Here is a 13,711-nt window from a genome sequence, read left to right as displayed (position 1 = left end):
GGTCCATTATCAATCTAATTTTGTATTCCTCTGACATTAAAAAATAAAAACAAAAACATAAAAATAACACAACCTGTATTATCCCATTAATGGCTTCAGTTGGAAGGGATCTCAAAGATCTAGTTCCAACCTCCCTCCCTCAGGCATGGCTGGCAATCACTAGATAAAGGACTAGATCAGGCTGCCCAGATAAGCCATCCAGGCTGGCCTGGAAGACCTCCAGGAACGGGGCATCCACAACTTCTCTGGGAAGCCTGTTTCAGCATCTTACAACCCTCTCAGTAAAAAAATTCCCCCAACACCTAATAAAAATCTCCCCTTGTTTAGTTTAAAACCATTCTCCCTTGTCCTATCACCATCTATCCATGTCAAAAGTTGATTTTCCTCTTGTCTTTAGAGAGCTCCCTTGAAGTACTGGAAGGCCCTTATCAGGTCTCCCCTAAGCATTCTCTCTTCTCCAGCCTGAACAAGCCCAGCTCCCCTACAACCCTTCACAGAAGAGGTGCTCTAGCCTTCTGCTTATCTTTGTGGCCCTCCTCTGGACTCTCTCCAACAACTCCATATCTGGGATTGCCCTGCCTGAAAAATGACTCAAGTAATTTCTCAAAGAGTTAGATAACATCATCTATAACACACTTAACTTTTCTATTTAGATAGAGCAACACATAGACCGTATTTTACTCTCTCAGAACACACTAACACTGTTAATACACTGATGATTTTGCTGAGTGGCTGCAACATTCATTGTAATTAGTCTTAATAATCACCTCTATGCACTAATAAAAATCTTCCCAAAGGAAATAAATGACACTGCCATAAGGGAGCATCTACTTAGCTTTCACTTAAGAGAGAAAATGAAATTACAATGTACAAAAACGTCCTGACAAAGCTTACAGGGGATGTTCTACACATGGTTTAAGGTACATGGATGTTCAGTTCTTTGGACATAGGCGTGCACACCACTGCTACTTAAGTTACATCTTCTAATTTTGTAAACTGTGAAACACTGTATCACTCCACTATACTCAAGTAATGTAGAACCCTTAAAAAAAAATTATGGGTTTACTCTGAAACAAGTAATTGACCACTGATGGATATTTTTTTTTCCCCAAGTACTAATGTACTTTCTAACATTATTCTTCAAACCAAGGAAATAATAAAAAGGTATCTCAACTCTGATATTTAAATGGATCTCAGTTGCGTAGTCAACAAGAAATGTTTAATTTAATGAATTTGAATGAAGATTTTTAAAACATAGGATATTTCATAGTAGGTAGGAATTTTAGGATTCGATTTATCATTAATTGAGAAAATTGACACATTTCTTCACTTTAGTAATGGTCCTGGTATGACTTACAAAAAATTCACATTTGCAACCTCCCGGAACCTACAAGCAAGGGCTTGTAATCAGCATCTACTAAATACAATCTCAGGTTATGTTTTTCTGTACTAAGATGCTTCGATAACATTTAGGACAGGTGCTCAACAAATGATCAATTCACACTATTTCTCAGGAAATTCTTCTACGTTCAGACCTAAATCACTTGGTTAGGTATACTGACCGACCAGCATAAAGCAAGGAGAAGATCTGTATCCAGCAACAGGCAAACTCAGAAAGAACCTGAAGACCTATCTCTGCTTATGGTTTTTGTACTCTCTCAATCTATGTTTCAATCACAAGAGAAATAACACTCACTATTCAGCTACAGGGACTCCTGTCCAGCAGTTTCCAGTTACCATACTAAAGATGCTATTTTTGAAAATACACAGGAATACACAAGAAAACTTGAGCAATCAATACACAAGTTGACTTGTTTGGTTTTTTGTTTTCAGTTGTTGTTTGTTTGTTTTTGTTTTTGGACAGAAGTGCATTTTCATTTCTAATGAACAAGTAAGGACTTGGGACAATTAACTTAGTTCAGACTTTACCTACAATGGTTTCAAACTACAGACACCTGCAGAACTACACACATTCTACACTGCTGCATGAACCATATAATCCTAACAAAAGCTCTATGTACTTGTGCAGAGAAGAATGAGCAAACATATGGCACATCAACCATAAGGGAAAAACAAAATTTAAACGTTTTATGAAGATGTCAAATTTTTGGGTTTTTTTTCTTTGTTTGTTTTTCTGCCCATATTATTCTGAAAGAAGCCATAACTGTAGTCTTGATCTCTGAAATGCAGGAACTAGAACAGGTGTTTAGTAGCTCCTGTTTCAATGCTGAAGACATGCTGCTTCAGAAAATACTACCATTAACAGTCTCTTCACTGAATAAATTTTGCAGTATATTCCTCTTGACAACTACACAGAACTAACATTTCTGGAAATGCTACAACACATCTGTTTTGTTTATAAGGTGTTTGTGAACGTATCAGCATGAAAAAGTAACCCATGTGATTTCTAATTTCTATGCCTATCACAGAAATTACTGTAGAACCAAGTTTTACTTACTTACATAAATGCATATGCACATCCAGAAAAAACTCTGGATGATTGGAAGCTTGGTACCTGCACAGCTCAAGGAAAAGCCAAACTACCAAAACTGACTTAGTACCACTTTCTTTTCCCCCCGCAACTCATAAATCATCGATCAATTAATTAAGTGTCCCTACAGAAGTTTCTGTTGGTATTATCTTTGTAAATTATAACAGCTTTGAAAGCCTTGGATCTACTGAATACTAAATTACGCTATTTTCCATAATGTTACACAGGGAGGAAAGGAAAATGCCCAGACTATCTTCTCTCCTATGTATTTACACGTACTGATACGTATTTCCTTTCACAAAGACTTCACATAGCACAGAGGATTTTAAAAGTTAGAAGCAGATGAAACCATAAGATTGGATAAATGTATCCATTCTAAGACAGCAATTCTGCTTCACACACCTACAGTTTATTCAAATGACTTCTACGCTGTACAGAGTAGAAACATTTATCATGCCGTGACACTTGAAACATACAATAGGCTTCACAAAGCCTTTAACAAACTGATCTTGTTCATCTCCAGTTGAAAAGTAACTCTCCTATGAAAACTTTTTGAAGCGCATAAAAGAATAATCTGATTCTAACAGCTATCATACCTGATACAGCAAGGAAATCATCAATACTTGTTATGTCATCCACAGCTTCAGTAAGAACATGGACGTGATTCTCCCATATGCTCCTATACATCTCCATGTTGTTCTTTACAACTTGACTTTTTGGTCTTGCAGAAAGAGCTAAAGCTGCATTAATAACCTGTGCAAAACAAACAAATAAACAACACAAGTAAATAATTATGTATTTTGAAACAAAGTTTTACTCAAAGCTTAATACTGCAGAGCAGCATTTATGTTATTACAACTTTTGTTTTGCTCACTGTAAAAGTATTATCTGTTAGGCGTTGGCAAAGCTAACTTCTTTTTTAGCTTCATGAAGTAAGAAGAGACTACTATGGAGTATTTTCACTGAAAGAGAATATTATCAGCTTTCATCATGTAAAAGTATGTTGCCAGGACAACAGATACACAATCAGTGGCAAGTAAATAACATGTAGGAAATCTATATAAAAGCATCATCATTCTGGTATTTCTAAATCAGTTAGGCCTAGGAGTAGTAGATATGTCCACAATTAAGAGGGTAGATTCCATCTCTCCTAGAAGGGACTAACGTTAGACAAAATATTAGATCGTGAAGCTGCTACTTCATCAGATATCACTTAAATCAGTTAATTAGCTAAAGGGCTTTTTTTAATATGGCTTTTTATTGATGTTACATCCAAAAAACATCATATAATTCAAACTGTATTATTTATAGAGGGAAGTGGTTGAAATACTATTTAAAGCATAGAATAGAAAGAATCAAAGTAACATGCCACAATAATCCCCAATGCTGACGGTATATACTGATGGAACAGTTCAAGTATCTATCATGCTACTGTAACAACTGCATTATGCTGAAGAGTAAGAACTAGGAAATTTCTCATCCTAAATTCAAATGGTGCTTCTTTATACTACTTTATACTACTACTTTATGCTCTTAACTCTGCTTGGGATTATAAACTAAATGTGCAACCTGTTTTATTTGGTTAGTATTTTTTTTTCCTATTACACAGTTGGTGAAATTTAAGTAATCACAAATTTTAGTAATGTTCATGCTCTCATAACAGAAGAACATCCATAGGCTTTCAGAAAAAAACAGCTGGGATTGAGTCTTTTACTAACAGCTCTGGTAGAAAAGAATAGACCATCTTATTCCTTTACCAGGTAGCTGGAGAAGGAAGAGTGTATGCAACTACAGTGAAGAAAAGAAAAAGTTATCTTCTTCACCAAGTGCATAAATGTTAAAAAAAACAACAACAACAAAAACAAAAAAACACAGAGAGAAACCAGTATTAAAGCATCCTACTCTCCAGCAGGAAAATCAGATTTGCAACAGGAAAAACAAAACTCAGAATTGGAACCAGTTGGATAGACAGCAGCAAAAAAAAAAAAAAAAAAAAAAAAAAAAAATCACATTTACATTACACAAGCCAATAGAAGCAAGTCTATCATGCCAACTGATTACAAAATAGAAAATACAGTTAGAGAAAACAGTCTGATTAGCATGAACAGAAACAGTATCTGAAAAATCATGAGAGTAAGTCTTTTGTTCTACTTCTGAAGTACTCATCTTTTAAGTGCAATATCTCATCCATTTCGGAGCACCATACTTCTAAAAAAAAAACACAAATTGTTTCTCTCACATTCAAGAGATAACAGCATCAATATCATTATCGTAGATCTAAAAAAAACAAATCCATGAGAGAAGCTGAAAAAAGGAGAAGTCAGTTTTGAGGAGAAGCTGAAGACAGATAACAGCTGTGGAGATTAAATGAAAATCAAATTGTAAGGAGGGGAAAAAAAGCAACCACCAAAAAAGACACACATACAAAGAACCCACCAGAACAGCAAGAAGTCAAACCAACAAAACACTATCCACATCGAGCTGACAAAAAGCTCTCCATTTACCTAAAATTCTCTAATATAAAACCAAGAACTTGTTTTAGATTAAAATAACAATTACACTAATTACTCAGCTAAGGAAGACTGAATAATTAACATTCAATCTGCTGCATATAAAATAGCACCAACATGGTATAATATACCCACATACTAAAATGATTTACTACGTATTTTCATAAAACAGGAATTTAATCGTCACAAAGGTGATACTCAATTATTAATAATTAACAAATACACTTAAACATTGTTTAATTTAACACTGTTTTCTAAACTCAAGGAGGACCCTTAGCACTTTGAATTACTACAAGTTCGCAGCAACTTACACAAAATTGTCTTCTCATTTGGAAAACAAAGGATATGCAAACTTATGTTTAAAGCTACAAAATACACCAAATAAAGCTCAATTTGTCATGCTCATTTTCAAGATTATTAATACCTAAATAATTTAGACTTCAAACTCCTTTGACAATTAATTTTCTCTTAATATTTATATCACTGCACCATGCAGATAGCCTTAAATAACACACTATTAAGTTTTCCACAAATAAAAATCTTACAGAAGAACCAAAGTATCAAGTTAATACAGATTAAATGCAAGAAGTAAATGCTAGGAGAAAAGCGCTCAACGGTTGAGCAATTAGAATCTGAAAATAGTGGATCTCATTACTCTTCTTTTCAAAGGCGCACAGCCTGTTTTTTAAATATCTGATTAAAAGTATCACTTGCTGTGCATCTATGATATGACGGAATACTCCTAAAACAAATCAAAAGCATCTCAAAATCCATAATCACCAGCTACAGGTTAAGCTGTTTGCTTACAAAACAAAAGAAGAGGAAAAAAATACAGCTCACAAACCATACCGCATACAATTAAAGACAAGTTCAATTGAAAACTGACACAGTCTGCTTAAAACAAAGCCACTGACTTTTAAAATAATAGATGTGACAAGCCCACGATGTGTCGGTCAAAGCATGGCTTAGAAGAAAGGACCTAGAACAGATGACTCTTTTTCCCTTTTTAACTAAAATGGGGTTTTATTTATATTTTAATTGCTAAACATGCGATTGTCCCCCTCATTTTCAGACATCTCTTCAACCTATTCCCCTTGCCATGTATTACACAACCTTATTTTATCCACGCTCCAGATCTGCAAAGCCTGCAGAAAAATCATTTAACAGCTGTATCATCTGGCGCAGATTTGCCCCAGTGGTACAATCCTGCCCCTAAAAGCAGGTGCACTTGTGAAAACCATCATCCAATTCCCCACTCAATTATATTTTTTAAATGCAATTGTCAGGAAACATACTCTGTTAAAATACTTAATGTGTGGAAGGTAACATTTATTTGAGTTTTTACACAAATTTCTCTCCTCCAATAAAATATAAGAAGAAAAAAGATAAATCTGAGGGAGATAAGAAGCCCTCCAAAAATGAATGCCAAGTACAGTCTGGATCACTGAAAATCGTGGATCATTTTGTTTCTAACAGTTGAAAAAATGGAAAAAAAAAAAAAAGAATATTTTAAAAATAACAATAGCACAGCAATGCTGACATGAATAAAAAGGTTGGTCATTTCTACTCCGTCAGAATGCATACATTAAAAATGAGTTGCTGGAGACCCTGAAAGGCCTATTCCAAGACAACAGAAAAGGTGCTCATGTTCTAGGCATAAGTGAACTATCATTGCAGCCCCTCTGCTCACATTCCACATGCACTATTCATTAGCCGCATCATGTCTTTGGGAATGTAAGGTCTTTCCCTGCAGATGTTTGTTTATGCTCTGATAGCCAATTACTTCTGGCCTCTCAAGTCAACAGACTGCTCAAACTGCTGAAGGCTTCAATTTCCATATACATATATTGCTTCCACTACAAGCTCATAGTACCATTTTTTGCAGAGTTAAAGCTGGGAATTTAAGAGGTTATTAGCGCTCATTTTTATAAACGTAAGTGTTCAGCATTTTTCTCTGTTATTGTTATTACTCTGTATATAACCTTTGACACTAAACAATGTACTTTGAATACATATTTCAAAGTAGGCAGTCACACATTATGATAAAGCCATCCTCAACTGACATATGATTTACCAGTAATTCAAATTACTTTCTCTGTTTATTAAAAATATATACTTAAAACGCAAAAGATACAACCACATGAAGCTTTTAAAGTCCGCTTCAGATTAGCTTCTCAGTTACGCTGTTACCACATTGCTCAGCAGCTGTATTGATGGAGTCAACCACTCATGATTTCTGTTCAATTAGAGGTGATAAAATATAATAAAAGCGAAGTTAGACTTCATTTCTAACCTGTAAGAAATTGCTCCCTGTGGTGATTACAAGTGACTTGGGTAAGACAGAAATGAAAAAACCTATAAATGTACAAAGGAATACACAAACTAAAGAAGAAAGGACCTGCACTGAAATCCTCTCTCTGTCTTTTACTCCCTATATGAACAGTGAGCACTTTCAGTTCCTAACCACCATTCTACACAGTGCAGAAAAAAGGCATAAGGTGCTCTTCTCAATACCTCGTTTCAACATCCTGACATGAAAAATCAAGGAAAATGAGAGAGAAAACATGATGACTCAAGACTTGCACTCAGAACATGTTTTTAAAACAGTTCTCCATTTAGTACTTCAGGAGTACCATCTGAATGGTAGTGCTTATCCCATCCTGCAGCCCCTCACAGAAACTTCCAGGGAACATAAAAAAAAAAAAAACAAACAAATGTGAGTCTCCTGTTCTATGTCCAAACCTGTTCACTCACTCCCTTCCCTATGAGATGGGGGACGAGACAAAAAAACATAGAACTCACGAGTTGAGCTGAAACTTATTACTGGGATAAAGAAAAGAATAATAGTTATGACTGTGTGTGTGTGCACACGCGTGTACAAGTGATGCACAAGCAAATGCTCACCACCTGCCAAACCAAGAATACATAAAGCAGGCAAAATTCTTAATACAGGATGCTTACAGCTACTCAAAAATTTTAGTCAGAAACCTTCCAATATGAGAACAGGACAGTGACGGCATACAGGAATAAATGAGAGAATGAAAAAGCAGAGAGAGAGCAGAACACAAAATCACAGCCAAAACCCCTCAGCAGAGTATGTCAAGTTATTTTCTGCCAATTAGGAAGGGAAGAAAACAGTTCAGATTGCACATGGGTCATAGAAAAAGCCAGAACGGAACTTTGTCAACTACTGTAATACACCTGTAAGTATTCATACACTACCAATGAGAATGTTACCTTTACTATTTTCATCAGGCTATTACTAGAAATCCTTAATGTCACAGAGTTGTTACAAGGCCCATGATAGCAAGGACGAGCACATGCATTAGTTTATATACATATATAACCGAAGAATGAAAGTGAAGTGATAATTTTCATATTCAAAAAGGAAGCAAGTGAGCAGAAGAAATAAAAACATGATTTCTTCTACCAGAAACATCGAAGTACTGAATGGGAGGGAAAAGTTTAATTTTTCATTTTCTAAATATAACACCTAACTGAAGAAACAATTATTATGCACAAAAACAGACTGCATGGGCAGACTGAACTCTCATTCACTCAAGGTATTTTAAGACAAAGATACCTGAACAATCATAAGGAGAGTTTTAACCCTCTAAACCATGGAAGAGTTGATCCTGCAATGGTAGAAGAAAGAGGAAGAAATGGGGACTACGCAGTCTTTAAATGCTCATCGAAGGATTCCTTTCTTCAACTTTAGTGAAGTATCTGCACTTCTGAGAAACCAATTTCAATTGCTGAAAAGATTATTGCAAGGTTCAAAAAAGGCTAGTAAAATGAGAAATAAAGTGGCATTGAACTTAGGTTATTGAAAAGAGATGCTAACATAATACTGAGACAAGTAAAAATGAAAATTGAAAAGGCGTTCTTATTATTTCAGTTTGAAATGTTACAAAATTGCAAAAGAACTGAAAATGCAGGTAAGCATTCATCATCCACATCTGGGTGCGTACTTTGTTTCTGGAGGGGTTTTTTTAATGCCTTTTCTTAGACTGTGTAGCTCATTGTCAGACTGTCACAAACTTTGTGTTTATCATTCCACAAAAGTAACGTATAAAAGCCACTTACAGATCATGTTACCTCTCTTTGCCTTTTTCAATGACATTTTAGCATTTTGGCTTCCAGGAACAAATCATTTAAACACAGATGGGTAGTCATTTGCTGCATTGAAGTTGATGCTACTTCTATGGAAACCATTTAAAACTATAATTTAAAGAACCTGGAAGCTCATCAGAAACATGAATTGGCCAAATTTGTAAGATTCACCTCTCTAGACATCTCTGGGTTAGACACTTCTCTGAAAAACATGCTATTATTCCCAAAACTCACTGAAGTCTGCCCGTGTACAGGTGATGGAAGGGGAAGGTGGGTGTGCAGAAAGGAAAATTTCTGTGTCTACTTGGCTTTGAAAACTTATACAGAAGACACTGCCAAACACAAACTGCCAGAAGCTTGGTCCTTAGCTGCAACTTACAGGTCATATGTGCACATACAAGAACATAGACCACATAGTCCCAAGCCTGGCCACGCTAGGTATACTGAACTTGTCTCTACCTCATTCACTTTCTACAGTAGTATTAATAGCAGTGAGAAACAAACAAACAAACAAACAAAATACTACTAAGGATAAAATGAAAAACAAAACAAAACAAAGTCACCAAGAATAGGAAGCTATGTTTCCTCAGAGGCAGCCACAGTGTTGCCTGAACGCTGACAAATAGATTTCTGTACTGCTGCACCAGAAGTGGTTCTTGCCAGATTTGGCGTATTCATATGTTGCTCCCTGTAAACAATACCATCAGCTGTCTCGAAGGTGTAGAAGCACCCACAAGGATCCCTATCACACAGGCAATACTGCTGCTGGAAAGCATCCCAAAACTGGGGAAGCAGCAGATAGAAACGCTGTGCTCAATACCAAGAAACAAACTTATTGCAGATGGAACCATACATGATCAGTGAGGTTTCAGCTTCTTTTTTCAGTAAGAGTAAAATGTTCCCATCTCTGCTATTTATACTTCCCTATTACTGCACTCTACAACTATACATATTTGCAGCTCTTTACTGCTGCCCTCCCCTCTATTCCAAAAAGCATGTGAAAATAAATCTCTTAACAGAGGTATTATTATGCTGTCATGTACTACTCTACACTTTACTACCGTATCACGCCCCTCCCCACATTGGTTTTTTTTTTTGTTTTTTTTTTTTCAGGTCTCTAACAATAGAGTTTTACTGCCTTTCTTCTCTTCCCAAACATACTGCTGCAACACTGCCAGCAACAAAACATGGCATCTTGGGAAAACTTTCTAAATCACAATAAATGATGACGTTGAAGAAATAAAGAAAGAAATATCTTTCCAGGAAGAAAGCTTTCAAGTTTTAAAGGTGCAGGGAAAAATAATTTCTTTGCAGAACGTTCATAGCATATTTGTGCAGCATGCATCTAGAACATATACCCTCCAACAATTTTAAAAAGCTCCCTCATCCCTGCAGCTTCCCAGTACCTGCAGCAACCAGAGGTGGAGCAAGCATAAGAGGATAAAACAGAACAACTTTTGCAGTGCTAAAGAAGATGAGGCCACTCAGCATGTGTAGTTGGTATTTTTATTTATATTACAGTCTGAGAAATTGTTGAGGATTCTCTTTTCACACAACAGAAACTGGAAGATGAAAGTTAAGACAGAAAACCTCAGGGCATTTTGCAATAAATTATTCTCTAAGTACTATCATAAAACATCCAAGCAGTCACTGCCAGTGTGAGATTTTCAGTGGAATCTGAGAGTCATACTTTATTTTCCACCAAGCTGATTATGGGCAAAGTTCAAGCCAAAGCAAATATTCCGCTAAGCCTACTTGCAGTAGAGCACAAAGCAATAGGCCTCTCAATACATTTTGCTGGCCCACAGCATTAGGATTCTATGCTACCCTAGCCAGTTAAAAAGTCACAAGCTTTACCATCTTTTTAAAATGACAAACTGCCATACCCACAAACAGGAAAAGGTAACAGCCTACAATTACTAGCGCCAATACCTATGCCAGAGGAAATGAGAAAGGTTCATACACCCTACAGCAAACGGTATCAGACAACTGACTTAAATGACAACTAATCTTCCTGCTTCCTTCTGAAATTAATTCTCAGTGACCTGATGCATACGGCTGAATAGTCACATGTAGTCACAAGGGAAAGAAGCAGAAATCACAGCTTGAGAGTAGGAAGGGAGACTGAATCTCTAGTAGCACAGGAGATGCATACCAGATTAAACTGCTTGTAAAGCAAAGTTGTAAAAGAAGGAATTAAATACAGGAACATTCCAGCAGACTACCATAGTAAGGTTAAAGAGATTTCTTTGATTAACAAGATTTTTTTCATTAACTTCAGCAGCACTGTGCATGGATTTTGATAACACAGAGAAAAGCTATGAGCAAAATCCATTATTTCACCAAAATGTCTGTGCTTTGGTTTCAGAAATATTAAGTCATGATGTGTACTTTCAATTAATCTTTGATTCTAAGACCGGAGAAGGTACATGAAAAGACGCCTGATACTGTTAGAGATACTAACATCTGTTTTATCTGTTTTAAAGCAGATGGTAGACAACTCACTGATTTATCACATTTCTGATCTAATGGTTGGCAATCCTGCCCACAGCAGATTCTTGGAACTAGATCATCTTTGAGTTCCCTTCCAATCCAAGACATTCTATGATTCTGTGATTCCCCCATTACTTCTGTCCTTGCACAAGACTGCTCTGTGTATATAAAAATGGTGTTAAGACAGATAAAAGGAGATGCAAAAGAGCCTGTTCCAACAAGATGATGAAACAGCTGTGGTTATGAAAGTGATACCAGCAAACTGTTTTTATGATACTAATAAAAAGCTTCTTCAGTAACCCCCACCATTTTATGAGCAAAGAACAAAATGGATGATTTTCTCTGACGAAAAAGCTAATAAATAGGAAATGTAGATTGTCAGTTTCAAAAATCTATAGCATCACGACTAAACTACAGTATCTGAAAAAAAACCTAAACATAAAAAGAATGCTGCCCACTCATTAACTATGAAGTTCATTTTTACCAAGGAAAATTTTCAGATTTGTTCAACAAAGTACAGCCTTTTCAGAAAATACTTTAGAATCAAATCATATCTACCTATCTGTATCAGCCCAGAAGAGTTGAACAATTCAAGTGTAAATCAAAATATCACTCAAAGGGAAAAATAAAATCCCCTGTTCATTTTTATAAGGGAAAAAACACTAATAAAACATTTTGTTTTGAGAAATATTTATAAGGAATTCACATTAAGAGCTTAAGCAAAATACAGAAAAAAGTTATGAACATAATTTTAAGAAACCATATAGAGACCAGGCAGGTCCTTCTTGGACTTTAGATTACTACTTAAATATTTGTCCACGAGGCACGCTGCTGCAACTGTGAGGTTGCTCAAAGCTTCCATGCTACTTTGCACAAAACCATAGTGTGATCAGTGAAGATGACAGCACAAATGTCTGTAGAAGATATCTAGTCCACCAGCCACAGGCTCAACAAACACCTTAGTAAACTCTTGATACCACAGTGTTTCTGAAAGGGATAAATACAATTTCAAATGCGAAATCTGAAATTTCGGAAACATGTAAAGGGTTTATAGCTGCCTATTCCAAAACAGGAAACAAAGCACCACAGCTGTGCTGAAATTACTAAAACTCCAGGAGAAAAGGGTTGCAAGGTCTGGTTTCTCCTAGGAACCTTGTTTTTTGGGTTAGTTTTTTTATTTGTTTGTTTGTTTTTTTTTAAACATTCTCCTCACTGTGAGTACATAGGTTAATAAACAGTTCTGTAATCCCTGAATACTGCAAATGACTTCCAGACAGTCCAGCTAACACTGAAAAACAGATATATATCACACTGGGATAAACAAATGTACAATGCTGAAGCTGGTAATGTCAGATCTGTACGTGAATGGCTTAGAAACCTGAGGCACATAAATATGTTCCTCAGTATCTTGCTTAACAGCATAGAATACTTCAGTTGAAGGACCTTCAAATCAGAGAGCTGCACAGGTCACATGAGGTTTAACAAGAACAAGTACCAAATTCTGCACCTGGGAAGGGGCAACTCTAGCTATACATACAGACTAGGGGATGAAACACTACAGAGCAGCTCTGCTGAAAAGTATCTGGGGGTTTTGGTTGATAAGCAAGTAGAACAGCGAGTCAACAGTGTGCCCTAGCAGCCAGGAAGACCAGCTGTCCCCTGGAATGCATCAAGCACAGCACTGCTAGCCAGCACAGGAAGTGACTGTCCTGCTCTACAGCTTGAGTAGAGCACAGCCTCACCTTGAGTACTGTGTTCAGTTTTGGGCACCACCATACAAAAAGCACGTAAAACTACTAGAAAGTGCCCAAGGAGGGCTACAAGGACAGGTAAACAGTCTAGAGGGGAATACGTACGAGTAGCTGAAGTCCCTTGGTTTGTTCAGCCCAAAGTAGAGGAGACTGAGGGGAGACCTCATTGTGGCCTATGGCTTCCTCACGAGATGAAGTGGAAGGGCAGGCGCTGATCTCCTCTCTCAAGTGACCAGAGATAGAACCCAAGGGAATGACATGGAGTTGCAACAGAGGCTGGATATCAGGAAAAACTTCTTCATCTGAGGGTGGCTGGGCAAGGGAAACCGTCACAGCATCAAGCTTGCCAGAGC

At 36.6% G+C, this 13,711-nt stretch overlaps 1 protein-coding gene across 9 annotated transcripts in view; it reads right to left on the bottom strand.

Moving 5' to 3' along the window:
- The window catches only part of CTNNA3 (catenin alpha 3), a 442,665-nt gene that overhangs the window by 137,155 nt on the left and 291,799 nt on the right, over window positions 1-13,711 (bottom strand). For all 9 annotated transcript variants that reach the window (XM_040702351.2, XM_040702353.2, NM_001199536.2 and 6 more), the window contains one exon: window positions 3,088-3,244. In XM_040702351.2, the coding sequence (XP_040558285.1) occupies window positions 3,088-3,244 (157 nt within the window). The remainder of the gene's footprint in view (window positions 1-3,087; window positions 3,245-13,711) is intronic.

This window comes from Gallus gallus, chromosome 6 (assembly GCF_016699485.2).
Source record: "Gallus gallus isolate bGalGal1 chromosome 6, bGalGal1.mat.broiler.GRCg7b, whole genome shotgun sequence".
NCBI classification, from domain to species: Eukaryota; Metazoa; Chordata; class Aves; order Galliformes; family Phasianidae; genus Gallus; species Gallus gallus.
Note: the sequence above shows the minus strand (reverse complement) of the source record. Positions and strands in the feature narration are given on the sequence as shown.